The sequence below is a fragment of the Rhea americana genome, unplaced genomic scaffold (genome assembly GCF_003343005.1).
Source record: "Rhea americana isolate MKP2758 unplaced genomic scaffold, rheAme1 scaffold_9, whole genome shotgun sequence".
Classification (NCBI taxonomy): Eukaryota; Metazoa; Chordata; class Aves; order Rheiformes; family Rheidae; genus Rhea; species Rhea americana.
This window is the reverse complement of record NW_028187088.1, coordinates 9560098-9578280: the sequence shown is the minus strand read 5'-3', so window position 1 is coordinate 9578280 and position 18183 is coordinate 9560098. Positions and strand designations below refer to the sequence as shown.

The 18183-nt window shown below is 39.9% G+C and overlaps 1 protein-coding gene across 1 annotated transcript in view; it reads left to right on the top strand.

Annotated features, from left to right (window-relative positions):
• Positions 1-5052: 5052 nt before the first annotated feature.
• The window catches only part of MTPN (myotrophin), a 47184-nt gene continuing 34053 nt past the window's right edge, over positions 5053-18183 (top strand). The window contains exon 1 of the mRNA XM_085324019.1: positions 5053-5414. Within this exon, the coding sequence (XP_085180145.1) occupies positions 5343-5414 (72 nt within the window). The 5' untranslated portion in view covers positions 5053-5342. The remainder of the gene's footprint in view (positions 5415-18183) is intronic.

Below are 18183 nucleotides of genomic sequence, written 5' to 3'. Positions count from 1 at the left end.
ACTGCCTCCTCCTCCTCCCCACCTAGGCAGAGCTCAATGCATTCCAGTTACTTTCTCATATAAAGAGTAACTCCACCACCTCGCCTTCCTGGCCTGTCTCTCCTAAAAAGCATATATCCATCCATGGCAGCATTCCAGATCTTGTAATGGTTAGGAACAAATATATTTGCAGTAGTGTCAACAAATATTAAATTATCTCGCCAAAGATTCATGCAGCTAACAAAAGAACTCAGGGAGACAGGAGATACTTGCCTTTTGTATGCTGTTAGTAAGGGTTCAGATTCATAGGATGGACCTTAAAACTTTTTCTGACTAAAATGAGATAAACTATTGCTGGATCCCCAAATTACAAGGAACACACTAGTGTTTCTTTGCTAGTAATCTCTATGGCAGACTAAGTACATCAAATAGTATAAATATACCAAACTGATAAATAATAAAATAAGCAATTGTCCAATTTTCACCTCTCATTCTCAGCACTCGTGTTAGTTGCATAACTTCAACCAGTGTGTTATTTTCTGGTAGCTTTTTTTTTATTATTCTTAGAAAAAATATTTATATATGACAATATTTTGTTTTTCTGCTTGGCTGTTGTTGCTGAACTAACAGTTGTCTTGTATGAATTGTTTGCTGTTACTAAAAGGGAAAATAAGTGATAAAACACGAGTTTTTAAGGAAAGCCTGCAGGACAACCAATATATATTCAAGTCTCTTACTTGTTCTGTTTTTTACTTATACAGCTAAATCCACAGGACTGTATTTTATTCTAGACTATTTTTATATTGCATTTAGGATTTATACAAGCATAAGCATTACATAATTGTACCATTCTGTGGCTGTATACAATTTATAACAATTTATGCAACAACAAGTTGTCTTAGGATGTGGACTAAAAATAACCAGTTTTTAACCTGCTGAAGCACACATTCACAGAGAACATACAATAGGCTGAAAGGGATAAGGTTTTTTCTGAGAGATCTGGACAGGCTGGAGCTTTGGGTGGAGAGAAATGTAGGGTCCTGCACCTAGGGAGGATGCACCACTACAGGCTGGGGGCTGACATGATGGAAAACAGCTCTGCAGAGAAGGACCTGGGAGTGCTGCTGGATGACAAGCTGACTATGACTCAGCAATGTGCCCTTGTGGCCAAGAAGGCCAATGGTCTCCTGGGGTGCATTAGGAAGAGTGTTGCCAGTAGATCAAGAGAGGTGATCCTGCCCCTTTTCTGCTAAGCCCTGGTGAGGCCTCATCTTGAGCACTGTGCCCAGTTCTGGGCTCCCCAGTACAAGAGAGACATGGAGCTACTGGAGAGTCCAGCACAGGGCTACAAAGATGGTCAGAGGGCTGGAGCACCTGCCCTATGAGGAATGGCTGCGAGAGCTGGACCTGTTTAGCCTGAAGAGAATTCTGAGAGGGGATCTTATCAATGTGTATTANGGCCAAGAGCTCTTTGCTCACCCATGCAGGTCTCCTGCCTCCTTTGCTGCTCTTCTTACTCACAGGGATGCACCACTCTTGAGCTTGGAGGAAGTAATGTTTGAATACTAGCCCGCTCTCCTGGACCCCCCCTCCCTTCTAGGGCCTTAACCCATGAGACTCCACCAAGTAGGTCTCTGAAGAGCCCGAAGTCGGCTCTCCTGAAGTCCAGGGTTGCAATCCTGCTTGTTGCCTTAGTTCTTTCCTGCAGGATCCTGAACTCCACCATCTCGTGGTCACTGCAGCCAAGGCTGCCCCCAACCTTCACATCTCTAACCAGTCCCTCTCTGTTGGTAAGGACAAGGTCCAGCAGGACCTTCCTCATAGGCTCCTCCACCATTTGTGACAAGAAGTTATCGTCAATGTGTTGCAGGAGCCTCCTGGACTGTTTGTGCCTTGCTGTGTAGTTCCTCCAGCAGATGTCAGGGTGTTGCCAGTAGATCAAGAGAGGTGATCCTGCCCCTTTTCTGCTAAGCCCTGGTGAGGCCTCATCTTGAGCACTGTGCCCACTTCTGGGCTCCCCAGTACAAGAGAGACATGGAGCTACTGGAGAGTCCAGCACAGGGCTACAAAGATGGTCAGAGGGCTGGAGCACCTGCCCTACGAGGAATGGCTGCGAGAGCTGGACCTGTTTAGCCTGAAGAGAATTCTGAGAGGGGATCTTATCAACGTGTATAAGTATCTGAAGCGAGAGTGTCAAGGGGATGGGGCCAAATTCTTTTCAGTGGTGCCAAGTGACAGGACAACAGGCAATGGGCAAAAACTGAACCACAGAAGTTCCACTTGAATATGAGGAGGAATTTCTTCCCCTGTGAGAGTGACAGAGCACTGGACCAGGTTGCCTGGAGAGGTTGTGGAGTCTCCTTCTTGGGAGATCTTCAAGGCCCGCTTGGATGCAACCCTGTCTAATATGCTCTAGGTGACCATGCCTGAGCAGGGAGGCTGGACTAGATGATCTCCAGAGGTCCCTTCCAACCTTACTGATTCTGTGATTCTGCGGTTCTTTCTCGCTGGTAATACATTTGGCAARTATCTTTATCAAATTGTTAATGACGTTTTGTTTAGTGATCTTTATAACTCTCTGGAGCATGACTTTCAGGTTGCATCGAAACCTCTACTCATGAGACTACAACACTATTTTGTAGATGGGAATATCACCAGGTGAAGGCTTACATCTGAGAAGCCAACATAGTTATAACTGTTGGCCATTGAATCTGTTTCTCAGCAATGAACTAATTCTCCAAATAGTGCACTGAAAGACAACCTAGAGCTTTGGCTAACATGGTTAAAGATAGTTTAAAGGGGAGACCTTTCCACAAGTGGAGAGGTCATTCCTCTACTGCTTACCAGAAAGGCAAAGTAAAAAGAGAAAAATGTAGAACTGGTTTCGAGTTAAACCTAAGTTTCATAGCCTTTGTATGTTTAGTACTATGTTTCTTCTCAGCAACAGATCTGTAACTTTATAGTGCTTTCAAGCGTAAAATTTTTGTGTTTAAGAAATCCCTTTGCTAAACATGTATTTGCTATGTTCCTCACACATTTTTTCTGATCAGTAAACCCAGGAAACAAGGATGTTATAAGCAAGAAGACTTTCATGAGCTGGAACTACACTGGAAAAAAAATGCAAATAAAAAGGACTAAGGCACTGCATGCAGGTATTAAGGCAGTCATGCAACAGCATCGCACAGTTAGAAAATGGTAATCAGGCATGGGGTTTATTTCTGGATGCATACCTGAGAAATTTAGTGTTACTCATTAAATAGACAAAAGTCATTTCKAATTTAGGTCTGATGCTAATTAGCAAGTGTACCTCTCCAAGAGGCATGTATCTGGTAGAATGGCAACAATGTTCGACTCAGCCACATACTTTGGGTAGCAGGGCTTAGAGAAAAAGAGAGAAGTGTGCAAGAGCTCCTGCTTCAATGATCAGACAGGAGTAAGGCAAAYTGTTGGCAGAACTGAATGACGAGATTCATGGGTTAATCAGTGCAAACATGGCAACTGTTCATCATTTGTTCATCAACATTTGTTCATCAACATTCTTAAAAAATGGCCACAATTTGTCTCCTTGATATATATTTAAGTATCTAGAATTTTAAGAATGTTTTCATCACACTTATTAACTCCAGGTTATTTTAACTTCCTAAATAATGACAAAACTGGATTTAGCTTATAAAAAAAAAAAAAAGCAAACCTGCTTGCCATTTCAATCTGCTTGCCAGTAGATTGAAAATTAAGCACTGAAAATTTCACATCTGTGGACATACTTAGACCAACAAGGTCTAAGTTACAAAACAGCACAAGGGCGCAAGGGCGTTTTACAGTTTGGCTTTCAGGGTTTTTTTTCTAGTTTTCTTTAATGACTTTAAAAGGAACGAGTACAAAGTCATATTTTACGTTCCAGAACTCCTTAGTTTATAAGTGAAACAAGTAATTGTCCTGATCGTAAATGGTTTTGATTTGTATTTCCTTGCAAGTAAYATGCTATTCTATTTCATTTGAATACCATTTAGTCCTCATCAAAAATCTGTAAAGCCCTACATATTTATCATTTCTGTGGTTCTGAAGTACAAAGAGAGTAACACAGAAGGAGTCATGAGCCATACGGCACTGTTCTCCTTCTCTCTCCCTCCCCAAAATTGCAGATTTTGGAGAGTTACATAGTGGAGTGCTCCCTCTTTCCCACTAATGATAGTATTACTACTTTTAAGAAGTACTTTTTCACATTATTGCCTTAGTGCRTACAGTCCAAGCAGTCAGTCCTAGCTCCAAGGGTGTGCAGGACGATGCCTGCCATGCGGACATAGCACAGCTGCTGCCTGTCAGAAGTCACGCCGGAGGCACCTAGCACGCCTCAGGCTGCATATCCCACGCACAATACATGTGGTTTCAAAAAAACCGCAAAGCAAGCGCAAGATGCCATCCTTTTACTAGCATATACTCCCTGCTATGTATCACTGGGCATGTTGCAGAAGCACTGTGATCATCACTCACAGCATGCCCAGCACCCCTGGTTTTGAGAAGAGACACCTCAACCCTTAGCTCCTTGGGTGTGAGTTTGGCCGCAGGGGCCCGCCACCCTCCTGGCCTCAGCGCGCCCTGCTGTGCTGCCCCCACGCACACGCGCCTCTTCCATACAGCCGCTTCAGGCACCGCGTGTTGCCAAAACAGGGCTTTCTCAGCCCGAATTTCAAACGGCTCCGCCCTCACCCCGCGGCAAGCTTAACGGCCCTCTGGGCGGGGCAGCGGGACGGTTGGCGAGCCACGGCGCAGGCCCCGTCGCCATGGCAACCTCCAGGCAGCCGGGGGCGGGGCGAGGCCGAGAGGAGAGCAGCGCGCATGCGCCACTCCCTTTTCCCCCCCTGCCCCCCCAACCCCGGCCTCTTGCATTCCCTTCGCGCCCCTCCCCCCCCCCGCCCCCGCTGCTTCCCACCGTATCTCGGGAACGGAGGGACGCTGAGGTGGGCGCAGGCGCAGCAGCGCTCCGGCGGCAGCCCGCGGGCAGCGCATGCGCACCGCGGCCCGCTTCCCCGCGTGGGTGTCTCGCTACGGTGGGCAGCGGACCACGGCGGGGGGGGGGGAGGGGGAGCCGCTGAATGAAAACCGGAAGCGGAAGCGCCGCGCGCAAGTAAACCGCTTTTCCTTCAGTTAGGCGGATTCCGCTGCGCTGCCGCGGCGCTGAGCCCTAACGGCCGTAACTGCTGCCGGCTTCTGCCCTGCCCTGCCCAGCCCGGCCCTGCCCAGCCACCGGAGCCAGCGGCCGCCGCACGGGGGAGGGGTTGCTGCCCGCCGCCCTCGCGCTGCGGAGCTCTTCCTGGGCCGTCACCGTCCTTCTCGCCCGCCCGCGCCTCTGCCCGGAGGCCGCGATGTCTGACAAGGAGTTCATGTGGGCCCTCAAAAATGGAGACTTGGACGAGGTGAAGGACTATGTGGCCAAGGTAGGCGGCAGGCGCGGCGAGGGCCTCGGCCGGGCGGAGGTGGGCGAGGCGGCGTCGGCCTCGTGGGTGGTGCGGCGCAGGGTTTCGTGGAGGCAAGAGACCCTCAGGATCTGCGACCTGCTTGGGGAGAGCCTTTGCGTCGCCACTGTGAGCTTTTTCGCGGTGGTGAGACTCTGGGCAAGAGGACATACTTCCCTTCCCCCTGTGGCAGCCCTCTCAGTTACTGCGTGCTTCCTCCTTTTCTCCCGCTTTGCCCTGCACCTCCCTCTGCCTCCCATCGACCCTCTTACATGCTGCTGAAGATATATATTATAATAAGTCTAGTACACAGAGCTTTGTGGCCCGAGTAGCCAGTGTCCTAGTCCTGTCTAGCTAATCTTCTGTATAAAGGCATGTGTGGCCTTGGTTAGTTATCCTCCCTCCCTGTGCCTCAGGGCTCATCCTTAATAGGGTGATGCTAAGCTACCAGGTGTGTTGAGGCTTAATTCATTAACCTTCTGTGAAGTGTTTTGAGATCCTGTTAAGGCAAGTGCTAAAGGAACAGTAGACACTTGTGTAATAAACCTTTAGATACTCTGTAGTATTTGCAGGCTAGATTCTGTCCTCATTTGCCTTCAGTTGTCAGTGAGGTTTGTGGGAAAAGTGCCTGTATGTGACAGCCAGATTCTGCTTCAGTGAATCCTTAGTGTTCAGGAGTATTGTCTAGAAAGTGTTATGACCGAATAGAGGCTCACAAGATTTTGGGGGCTATATGTAATTTAGCTATACTTATTTAAACCTTGAACAACTTAATGATTGTCTTTGGGAGCTTAAGGTATTGACAGGTGCTGACATATTTTGCTGTGATGATTTAAATTCTTCCTACTCCAGTTGTCAGCTTTGCTTGAAAGTAACCCAAACTTACAGTGCTCTTGGCAGAAAGAAATGTGTGTGAGTACTTCCAGCTGCTTTAGTACAAAGTCCAGCAGCTTAGCTTGAATAGTCTTCTCTGACAGTTTCAGCTAAGCTGCTGGACTTTGCATCAAAGTGGCTGCCTGCTCACGTGCTCTGTTCTGTCCATGAAATGCTTTAGGTAATAACTGGGAATATTAATGTTATCCCACTTCAACCATTTTTTAATGAGCATGTACTTACGTCTTGCTCTATTCCTGTTCAAGGAAGTTGGATGCTACACTGGTTTGTTTTTATTTCCTGTCAGTCTTGGGCCTCCAGAATCTTTCAGCAGATAGTGTAGATTGTTACTGCAGCTTTTGTAGAATTCTGTGTATCTAGAGAGCTCAGTACACATAGCGATTAACAGATTCTTGTCTATCGTTTTCTGAGACAAACTCTAACAGTAACTATCTTGAATTAATTTGTATCTACAAGATCATCAGAGTACTAGTTACACAGATTTATCATATTTCCACCCTTCCTCAGTGGCTCTTGCAATATCTCTGCAATAGATACAGCAAGTGAGTTTTTGTGAGCACACTTAATCTACTTCAGTGCAAAGTTAAATACTTAGTTCAATTTGCTGTTGAAAGTGGCTTGAGCAAGCCTGGCTGATACTACAGTGAAGAAGGTGAAGGCATCTGCTAACTGCACTAATGAGGTAGAAACTTTTACAAGAGTCTGTTGCATCCAATGAACTAACGGGGAATTTAGAATAGAAGAGCCACTAAAACACATGAGAAATCAGAGGTTTCCAGAAATCAGAAGAAATCTAGCATTTTATGAAGATGCAGCCTTCAAGATATGTAAGACTGCCTACAACATTTCATAAGAGGAAATTTCTACTAGTGCAGTTTGTATAATTCTGGTGAAGTCACTGAATGCTAAATCGTAACTGGAACAGGCAGTTAGCAAGGAGCAAAAGCTTTATACCTGATAAGCAAGACAGTCAAAACAACACACAGAATGAAGACGAAAATACTTTTCTGAGAACTGGAACTATCAAAGCACTGATTGCCTTCACATACTTAAGAAACAAGGTACAGGTTCCAGCTGAGGCTTTTCCTACAGTGAGTGGATCTGGAGAGTTCTCTTTCCCTTACTCAATGCGTATTTCCCTGTTGTCTGGTAAAGCAGAAGCTCACTCTCTTACTCGTTTCCTCCCTGCAAGATCTCCCTTCTAGTTCATTTAGTTTCAGCAAACTGACTGTGGGAAGTCACAGCTTCTCTTCGCTTGTGCTGTCATAATCTACAACGGTTTTATCTTTTTTTTTTTCCCCACTTCAGGTTTGGTTAGTAGGTACCAAGAAATCTAGCTAATTGGATCAGTTGGAGAACCTTATTTCAATCATCAGATGAAACCCACAGTACAATGTAGAAATCTTTCTTTTCAATGGTTGATCTGTGCTCTTAAGTTAGAGAGAGAGTTTCTGCTACTTCAGTGGTTTTTGGACGAGAGAAGGGTAGAGAGGTAGAAGGCAGAGTCTCAATTTCCTTTTTTTTTTCCCTGTAAAGAGATTTTTGCCTTATTTTGAAGATGCTTTCTTCATAAAAATCGTCATTCACATAAACATAGCTATGTGTGTTGGCAATGAGATAGACAAATGTCAAATGTTATTTGTTGCTTCAGAACTGAGATCTTGGTGCTGCCAGTGTATGGGTTTGGAAGACATGGCTGGCTTCTATTTGATTAAAAATATGAAAGGTTATTTCTTCCATTTGAATAGTCCTGTAGGGTTTCTTTCTTTTCAATAAAAGCATCTTAGTCTCTATATTTCTCAATTTGTAATTTTGTCAAGTTTTTTTTCTATGTTAAGTGTTTTACTTAAGTACTGAAGTTGCAGTTTAAGACTAGCTGTTTAAAAAATTGATGACACCATATTTATAACAACTCAATAAAAAGTGGTTTTTGCTGTTTGCTTTCTTTAATGTCTTCCTTTTGAATATAGACAGCATATGTTGCCCTCAGAAGTGTTTTTGCAAGGCTGAGTTTGAAGTAATTCTTCACTCTTCCCACATACATCCACTGAAATTCTTAAAATTCTGCAAGAAAGAAGAAGCTTTCATAGCAACAGATGAAACAAATACACAGTCAGATGAGTTAGGAGGACCCATGCAGAACTGGAAAATTTGCTTCCCTCAGAGAGGGAATGGGGTTTAAAAAGTGCTGTTTGAAAGAACGGCAGAGTCTGTTAAACCTGCAGAACTGTTTATTAACGTGTGGTATTCACTTCTTCCTTCTTTCTCCTCCTTCCCCAGTGGAATGAGATAAAATGTATAATTGCTTATAAAGACTTTTCTGTCAACAGAAGTACATGTAATGTTTCCAGCTAGCTGTAGATTTCTCAGGCTAAGTGTAATTCCTGTTCAGTCACTAAGCACAAAGATTTTTGGCAAGATAAACTCGGTTTTGTATGAAAAAGGTAACAATAAATTTTTGACTTGGAGTGATTGCATCTCCCCTAGCTTAACTGAGAATACTTTTTCATGAGCTGCTGTAATCTTCTACATTATTGCCTTCTAAACATCCCACAGGTTACAGTTATATTTGAAATCAACTAGACTAATACTATATGTAGATTAAACACTCTGCCAAACTGAAAGTAACAGATTTTTAGTGCTGGACAGGAAGTTAGGGGGATGGTTGCCTATGAGAGAAATGTGGTTAGAAAATAAGTCTGATATTATGTTTACCTGTTGGGCATTTCTGGTGATGATTCKTTGTTGTTGTTGTTTGTTTGTTTGTTTATTTTTTATTATTAAGGCTAGAGGAGCTTCAGTGACTTGGATTAGAAAACAGAGCAATTGCTTAGCATTCTTCACAAAATTGTGGTAACTGCTAAAAGGCTTGAAGTTCTTTGGGGCATATTGTTATTTGTATGGATATACTGAGAAATGAGGAAAACTTCACTACTGCAGACCTAAGTGGAGGGTCTGAAGCAAAAAACATGATTTTGAAGTACTACTTTTCCCTCCCAAAAAGGGATAGCAATCAGAGGTATTGCTGAAGTCTCTGAGCATTGTGGAAGAGAAGACAATTAAATTTGTCCAGGACAAAAGTGATAAGCAAGGAGAAAATAAGTAGAAATGAATGACTTTAACTTCTTGGAGTAATATACTTTCTTTTGCATGTTCATAGAAATCATTTCTACTCCTTCAGGAACAAACTAAATGAAAATAAACACTGAAGTCAGCATTATAGATAGGTGGATTACTTGAGTTACAGATTAACCATACCGTGGATATATTGAAATCCCAGTTAGCTCAGTATGTAGTCTGATGAAGTGTGGTTCATGATTATGGCCTATATTGGTATCTGGATTGTCTTGCAAACGGAAACTTTTTTTTTATCTAATGTATGCCTGAAAGCCTTACTGGATTATAATGCTGTGTAAATGCACCTCTGAGGTTGTGCAGGAGCATATCAGGACTAGCAGTGACCTGAAGCTGCTGGACTGAGGCCGTTCAGGTATCCTGTATTATAGCTTTCCAGTGTTCTGTTAAAGAAAAACCCTTACGGTACAATATTASTTGAAGTGTTCCAAGCCTTGCATTATTTTGATTTGATCACTCTTGAGTGTACTCAAGTGTGATCTCTTGAGACGTAGTTTTACTACTTATCTCTGCTTAAACTTCATCTTAAATTTCCATTTTATTGGTTATGAAACAAAAGGGTTGCTTACAACTGAATAACCGTGAAGGGGTGGGGAAGATAAACTTTTAGTCTGTTAAACACATAACTGCTGTGAGTATTTAAGTAAAATGCTTTGAATATACTAGAACAGTATGGGAGCTGCTCTTTTGTAGTGGGTATGGTAAGATCCGAGGTAGCTGAAAAACACCTCTGCAAGATGGCTAATAAATTCCCCAGTCTGATTCAAGAGGATGTATGGCAAAGAAGAGCTCACAAATGTTGTTAGTTCATGCATCACTTCCTTGAATAATTATACAAGGAAAGCATGGGATAGTAAASTCACTTGCTACCAAGAGCAGCAGTCTGGGTGTGTGTGCAGAGGCCCTTCTGCTTTACTGGAAACTGCCTAATGAGAACTGATGAGTTCTATAGTATTTAGTTCTTAATTCTACAAGGCTATATGTCGGCTATTACTGTCTATGTGTAGGAAATATATAGAGTTCTGGAGCGCTTTCGATAAGATACGCAGGACTTTATGAAAGGCTGAACAGTGACGTTGGTGTCCTTTTTTAAGGTTGCGTATGCTGTCCCCACTGAATTTTAATTGATAAAACAACACTAGCAGGAAGAATAGGACAAACATCAGAAGGGTCTTCCTGACTTGGCATAGAATGGATCAGCCAAGCAAAGTTACAGATTTTGAAAAGTGTTTTCCAAGGAGGAATATGATTGTTAAATTGTAAACCTGATGTGGTGCTGGAATGTATAAATCACTGAACAAGCATGCCAGTGTTCTCAAGCCTGTCCATTCTATGAAGATACAGATGTAATCAATTCTTTGAAATATTTATATAAGCTCTTTCCATTCCAAATGTAATTAAAATTCGTGATAGGATTGATCATGAATCTGTGATTTTTTAAATGCAGTAATTCTTTCCTGGGATGTTGGTGCCTGGCCTAAGATCATTTTGTTGTTCACTTGGCCTCTGCACTCAAACTCTGGGGATTTAAGAGATTGCCTATGCATGTGACTCTTGATATGTTTGAGGGTGGTTTTATTTTTCCACCTAAATAAAAAATTAGGCTCACTAATTAGGCGTATGTATGTATTTTATTTTTGTTTTATTGTATGTAATTAGGCTTACATATTTACTTCTCTTTGGGCTGTTCTAATAGTACTGTTCTACTTATCCTGTATTTAAGTAGCTTTCTTCAAAACAACAGAGGATGATCAAAATTAGGCTTTAGTAAAATGCTGAACTTAAAATTCTGTTGTTAAGTCTAACATATTCCGTTACCCAAATCAAAAGAGAATTATCTCTGCAGTGGTGATATCCTGTTTCATCTGAGTTAATCTTTAGAATATACATCACTAAGTGCTACAGTACAAGCAAGATTAGGAGTGTTATAAATAACCAGCAGTGAACTCAATGCTATGAGAGAATACTTAGATCTAGTACTGTTCCTTTTATTCCCGTCTTTTTTTCTTACTTCTGTCTTCCCTCCTGTATTAATTTTCTTTACTACATTTGTGTTCCAAATCTGACTCTTGTTTTTTGGTTCTCTTAAAGTTACTCTTGACTTTGGCATAAAGAAGAAGAGTTAAGCTTTCTGCAAATCCAAAAGAATAGTTCTGCAGTGGTTTTTACTTTATCTCCATCTGGAAAAATATGTGGAAAACTTTTGTGAAGGTTGTGCACTTAAAAGTTGAATTGTGTACCATGAAATTAGTGAGTCATTCAAGCCATATAAATAAAACTGATTGAATAGATCTTGTAGTGGTGTCAGAGTGCATAAGTAAGGGAAATATCTGAACAAGTCACAATAGTCTGAACAATTTATGTATGTTAATTTTAAAGGAGCTTATCCTTAGCTGTTAAGGAATCAAAACAAGGAGGTCAAACATTCTACCTGAGTTTATGCAGAACGTCTCAAGTCCAAAAAACTGGAAGATTAAAAAGCACTGTGAAGATGTAGGTGGAAGGTCAGAATAAGAAATTGGGGAAGATACAGTAAGCCATGGGATGTGTATAATCGTATTTCTTCTTTTATATACGTTCCTGGATGAATGTTCTTGACAGTTTTTTTACTACTAGCAAAATTACTTATGCTACTTTGAGTTTCTGGGTAAGTTTCCAGACAAAAGTGTGAGAAGTTGCTTTTTTAATTTTTTATATGTACCTAATTTTCAGTTTCAAAGCTTAAGGTTTGCAATAAGATATTCTTGACCTTTCTTTTCCTGCTAGCAAGAGCTCCTTGAATGTTGCATCTGCCTGCCAGTACAATTCTGTGGAAAGAAAAGTTGTCATTTGGGTGGATAGATCTCATATTGCTGGCACAAAAGTGATAACAGGAGTTAAGTGCCAGTAAATGACCAGTCCATTATATAACAATTATTTTTCATACATATTACAATATCAACTGTTCTAAACAATTAGTTATTTTTTACTTTAGCTTTTTTTAAGACAGGGCAGGTGCAGCTTAAAATGGTATGGTTCATATCAAAAAGTTTGAGCTTCTGGTGGGATGTTGGAGGTTGAGTTGGCTCTTTTTGTTTTCTTTTTATTGGAAACTGATGCCAAAGCTACCAATGATAAATCCCTCAATCAAATTCTAGAGAAAGGAGGGAAACAGTAGTTCTGTTTAAAGGACTAATTGTGTTCCTGTCTCARACAGTGAAGGCTCTGACTTGGAAAGAAGTCAGTATTAGTGTGTCCTGAATAAACCACAGTTCTTGTCTTGATTGTCAATTTGACTGGGATGTACTTGTGTAGAGGTTGAGGAGGGGGATGATAATCTGATGTTATTCTGAAAACACTTGAAATCCTGATGAGATAGGGTAGGGAGGAAAAGAGGAGCTTGATCCTGTAAATTCAGTATCATAATGTGTATGCGCATGAACATGGCTTTAAAGTAGCGTGGAGAACTTAGTTTTTGGTGCTTATTAGTGTTTTGGCTGTTTTTACAGACTTAATGTTCTGTTATCAATTTTTTATTTTTTTAAAAAATCTGTTATTTTGTGCAGATAGGCAATACACTAAGGGTTATTCTATTTTTCTGAAGAAACAACCTCCTTTTAGCTTTCTTGCTGCATCAAGAGTTATACTGTGGTCTAGATTTTCATCTTTGCTTATATAAGTTGCTGTCTGCTTCACTGGTTACAGGCGAAAGGAGAAATGGTGAAATCATTTTATTTGGCCTTCAGCTCAGGGTAATTGAGCACAGTGGCTAATAGGCTAAACAGACTAAAACATTACTAAAAAGGTATTCTGGAGATTTGTCTGTTATACTTCCATACAAAGTTCAAAGAACACTGTAATATTAATCTAATTATGGAGTCAGTTTATAAAACAGAATTGTACGCTCAAAGGTTCTTATGAGCCAAGATCAAGTCTTGGTAGTTATTGTTGGAGGATTCAGTATTTTCTTTCCCAAAACTTCAATATTTTATGAACTTTCACAGAATTGTCATCTACAAAGTAGCGATTAGAATCAAGGGGGAGGAATTGAGCTGTGAGACCATTTGAGACAAAAATCTAGAGAACAATTCATGAAACAGAAACAAATTATTTTTAAAGGCAATCTACAGGTCATCAGTGATCTGGTGCTACTGTGAATGCAAATACCATAAGCAATAAATGTTTAAACAGGGATTTGTATGGTGGTTCAAGAATTCTTTCAATATTCAAATTGGGTAATACAATTGGCAGGAGGAGGTTTCAGGTCAAGGAAAGGGTCTCTTCCAGTTTCTTTGGAGTGAGATCTGCATTTGTATACTTGGTAATTCATAAGCATGCCCAGAGTACATCTGCTTTTTTTTTAAGCAGAATTATTTTCATTCAAGTGAGATTTGATGGAAGCATCATATTTCTTGGATTACAGACTTCTCCGTACCTTCAATAATAATCATTATTATTGGTTTGGAGCAAGTAATTCGTTGGTTAAAATAGGGTATTTGCCTTGGTTTCGAAAAACTTAATGTGGCTTGTAATGAAGCATTTATCTGTTACATGTAYTTATTTGGAGATAGTAACTCAAGAGTAAGTAAGTTTCATTTCAAAGCTTTTATTTTAAAAGAATTCATAAAAGTGAAATGTTTCTTTAATTAGAGTATAAAATAAAATATGTTTTAACTCAGATCTTGGGGCAAACTAGCAAAATCTATAGTTGCCAAAGCATTTTGGATTCTAAATCCTGGTGAAACTTGAAGAAATTTACTCTTGTAGATGGTCTAGTATCTATTCTGATGTATTTTAGTGGAAGTATTACTGTGAAACTGAATACTTTATGTATTTACAAAGCCATTCTAAGTTAATATGTATGTTATCAAAGTATATACTGTTGAGGTTTGTTTCTGAGTCTGGTAAGGCATACAGTATTTACTTTGTGATTTTAAGGAATAGCTTTTCTGCTCAAGTTTTTTAGTTTCATGTTTTGTTTTTGTATGATTCTGTATATGCAGATTGCTTCAGCATGACCAGAAAAATCCATATTAAAGCTGAGAAATTCTGAAGACTTGTCATTAATACTGCTATAGATATTTTATATCGTATGTGTCACCATGTGGTGAAAMTCTAAACTCAGCATATGGAAAAAAATAAAATCTGTTAATCTGATTCAAAAACATACTTAAGAAAAGCTAAGGTGTGAGAGAACAATTAATCTTGTCTTGGGTATATTCTTTGTTTAGGTACTAGAGATACACACTTAAAATGCTTAGCTCCAATTATAAAATTTCGTATCTCTTTAAAAACTATAGCAGTAACTTTTGTATGGCATTGTACGTACTCATCTCTATTTATTCTCTCATAGCTTTAGTATATAGTTACATAAATGCAACCTTAGTTTTGAGGATTGTTTATTATAATATTTTTGGTCAGACTGAGTGGTTCAAAGCTGGTATCAGTGGACAAAATGTATTGAGAATTTTAATGATTTTTTTGTTGTTTTTTGTTTTGGTGCCCTTGAAATTTCCAAAAATGTTGTCATTCAGAGTTAGCCACTAAGTGCAGATTGGATCATCATTACTCTTATTCCTTACTGACCTGGCCGGCTTTTGGACCAGTGATCTAAAGATGGAAACAGTCTGAATCCTATTACCAAACCTTTCAATAGTTTTATCCATGAACTTAATATTTTACCTTAATACAAATGTACTGGCACCAAAGAAGGTCAAGTATATAGTGTAGTGCATTCTATTTATCTGTGCAAATATTCTTYCAGATTTCTGTGACCAGCAGATTAAACATACGAAGTTTGAGCTTGTGTGAAACTGCTGGAGCAGGTGTTAACATTTGGTAGGAGATTGTTCTGTTTTGATAATGGTATCTGTTATTGATTTGTGCATAACAAAAAGCAAATCACTGAGATCTCAGCTAGTTCTTGCTTTAAGTATGGCTGACTTCCATTGTTTAGCGATCATTTGGCATCTAGGCGGAATATTCTCTGCTTAACACKCCCTTGGAGGGTAAATGATCTGAACTGGATGAAAATGCAACAGTGTAAGTCACTTCTGGAGGAAAAACTCTCTCAAGGCCAGGTTGGTGGTGCCAGCAGAAATGGGCACTGCACTGTGTTCAATGAATGCAATACTTCACGTTCACTCCAGAGAGATGTGTTAGTTTTATGTCAGGTTAAGGTGAACAGCGATTAGATCTGATTGTAATTCCTTAAGATTTAACTGTTAGATTATTTTATTTTTTGTTATGCTCTGAATACCCAGTCAGGTCTGACGGACAAGCCCTGGTACTATAATTAATGCATTTTAAACTAACACCAAATTCTAGTAATTCTTCTAAGAGACAGTTTAGAAAGTGCATCTGTGTTGAAGCATCAGCTGTTCATTCACAGTCCAGCCTGTTTAACACTAAAATTCAACAACTAAACTAGTACTTTCACAGATGACTAGTGGTAGACATATATTCTTTGCTGTGGATGGCATCCCATAGGCACCTGCTCCTGCCCTTTTGTTAGAAGTAGTAACACTCTGCAGCAGCTTATTCTGTCAGACTAGTCCCAGAAATTAGTGCCATAACTGTGAGTTTTTGCCCAGCCATGGAGATGCCAGTGTTGGGCCAAAAATTGAAATAGGAGATAAATTCATGAGGATTGAGAGAAGCTAGAAAGCTGGTCCTACATTCCTACTCTTTTACTTTTTGATGAAAATAATGAATGATTTGTACCACTTCTCCCTTTAGTCTTAAACCATTGGACTTGGGAAGGGAGGAGGCAGAGGGAAAGCAACTGCTTTCAGTGATGCACACATTTGACACTTCTAATGCCAGGATGGTTGCACAGGTTTCTAGAATCTTTTGCTGGAAAATGGAGTTTTCTTTTTTGTTCTATAGAACAACTCATATATCAGGTTTATTTGTCTCTAAAAATGCTGATACAACAACTGAAACACAGATAGCTGTTACTCAGTTTGCTTAGCAGTTTGCTTCTGGATTCATATTCTCTCAACTGAGACAAAAGACTTCAGACTACATTTGATTACAGTGTAAAAATGGAGATTTGTTTACCACTAAGCACTAAAACAGAAGAGTAAGCTTGTTAAGTACCTTGTTGTTGGCTTAAACAGAAGTGCAGGAATGTTTAAAATATTCTGAAAGGCCTTTATAAATAGCAAGATAGTGTTCATAATTCTTTAACTTGTGTGGAGCAAATATTGGTGTTATTGTTAAAAGCTAAGGTTTATATCAAAAAGTTACATACTTCTGTGAGAAAGTAGATTTGGATTTTAACATACACAGGCATCTATATCTGTCTGCCCTTGTTTTAGAAGTTCCTGCAAAATGTCTGCTAGAGAGACTCTTTCTACCATCAGAGCAGATATCTTTTCTGTTAAACAGATCTTTTCTGGGGAATGTTATGTTGAAATTCTTTGAATAGCCTTTTTTCCTTTTCTTAAATACTGAAGCCAAGGTAAATGTAGCAAATTAAGCTAATAGGAAAGAATAGACATGGATCTAGAGCAGCAGTAAAGATCTTGTTTGCTGGTGATGCCTGATGCCTCTCCCAGAAATGTTCTTAACTTTCTGTATGCCAGAAGTTCACTTCTGAACTTCTGCCTACTTGATTTCCCTTTTTGATCATCTTTAACAGGATTGCTCAGAGGCTTTTGCTGTTTGTTTGTTTCAGTAAGACATAATGGAAGGTGTAAAGACATCTTGTCCTGAATATCCCACAAAATGTATAGGGGAGGAACAAGGCAGCTGAGAGAAAATTCTTTGTGCCAGGTTACAGAATTTAAAGGAGGGAAAAGTGACAGTGGCAGGAAGGCATTATTTAGTATCTTCTGTTGTAAACACACAGGAAAACAGTAGAAAGGCTTAACTAATGCATCTACTTTCCACCTTTAAAACGAACAAGAAGTTCTAGATTTTCTAAAACTTTGTAAGTGACAAATCTAGGTCACTTGCTTCCTCTTCCATTGTCCACAGGCAACTGTGGTCCATTCAGACTGCAGTTGKCAAACCACTGGAATGGCCAGCATTTGCTTAATCAGAAACTACCATGAGTAGCTTGTCTGATGCAGGCTGAATAAGATAGACCTGCATTAATTTATTAAGCAGGATGGAAGTAAGTCATTTTTTGAAAATATGGAGAACTTGAATGAAAACTTGGATCCTGCACAAGATTGTAGCAGTTGTCATGGGAAATTGCCTACTTGTTGGTTTCTTAGCATTTGCAGGAATCATAAAAACAATGTACAAGTTACAATGCTTAATCTCTTTTCCTTTCTCCTCTTAGGGCTTAATTCAGCCTTTGAGTTATTAGTTACTTAGATATTCAACATGTTCTAGTTTCCACTTTCGTTCCTAGGCTGAAGATTGCACAGGGACAAAAGGATCATTTTGCTTATGACTCAGATGGATAGAAAAACCTTAGACTTGATAGTCCTTGCTGAGCAGAATATAAAAGAAACTATATATAATCTTTAGGGCTCTTGTGTGTTGTTTCCTGAGTAGTACTTGCAAAGTAATTGGGTTGAGTGGAAATGTGGAATTATGTTTTTAAGCTACTTTGCCTAGTTCTTAGTTTTGCAACAACTGAAGTATGTCAAAGGTTTCTTTTTTCCCCTCTGCCCTTATGGGAAAAGTGTTTAAAACACATTTAACAGTATATTGCACTGGTTCTTGTTATCAGCTGGCTGTTAGAATTATTAGAAACAAGAATGAAAATAAAAAATTACTGAAAACA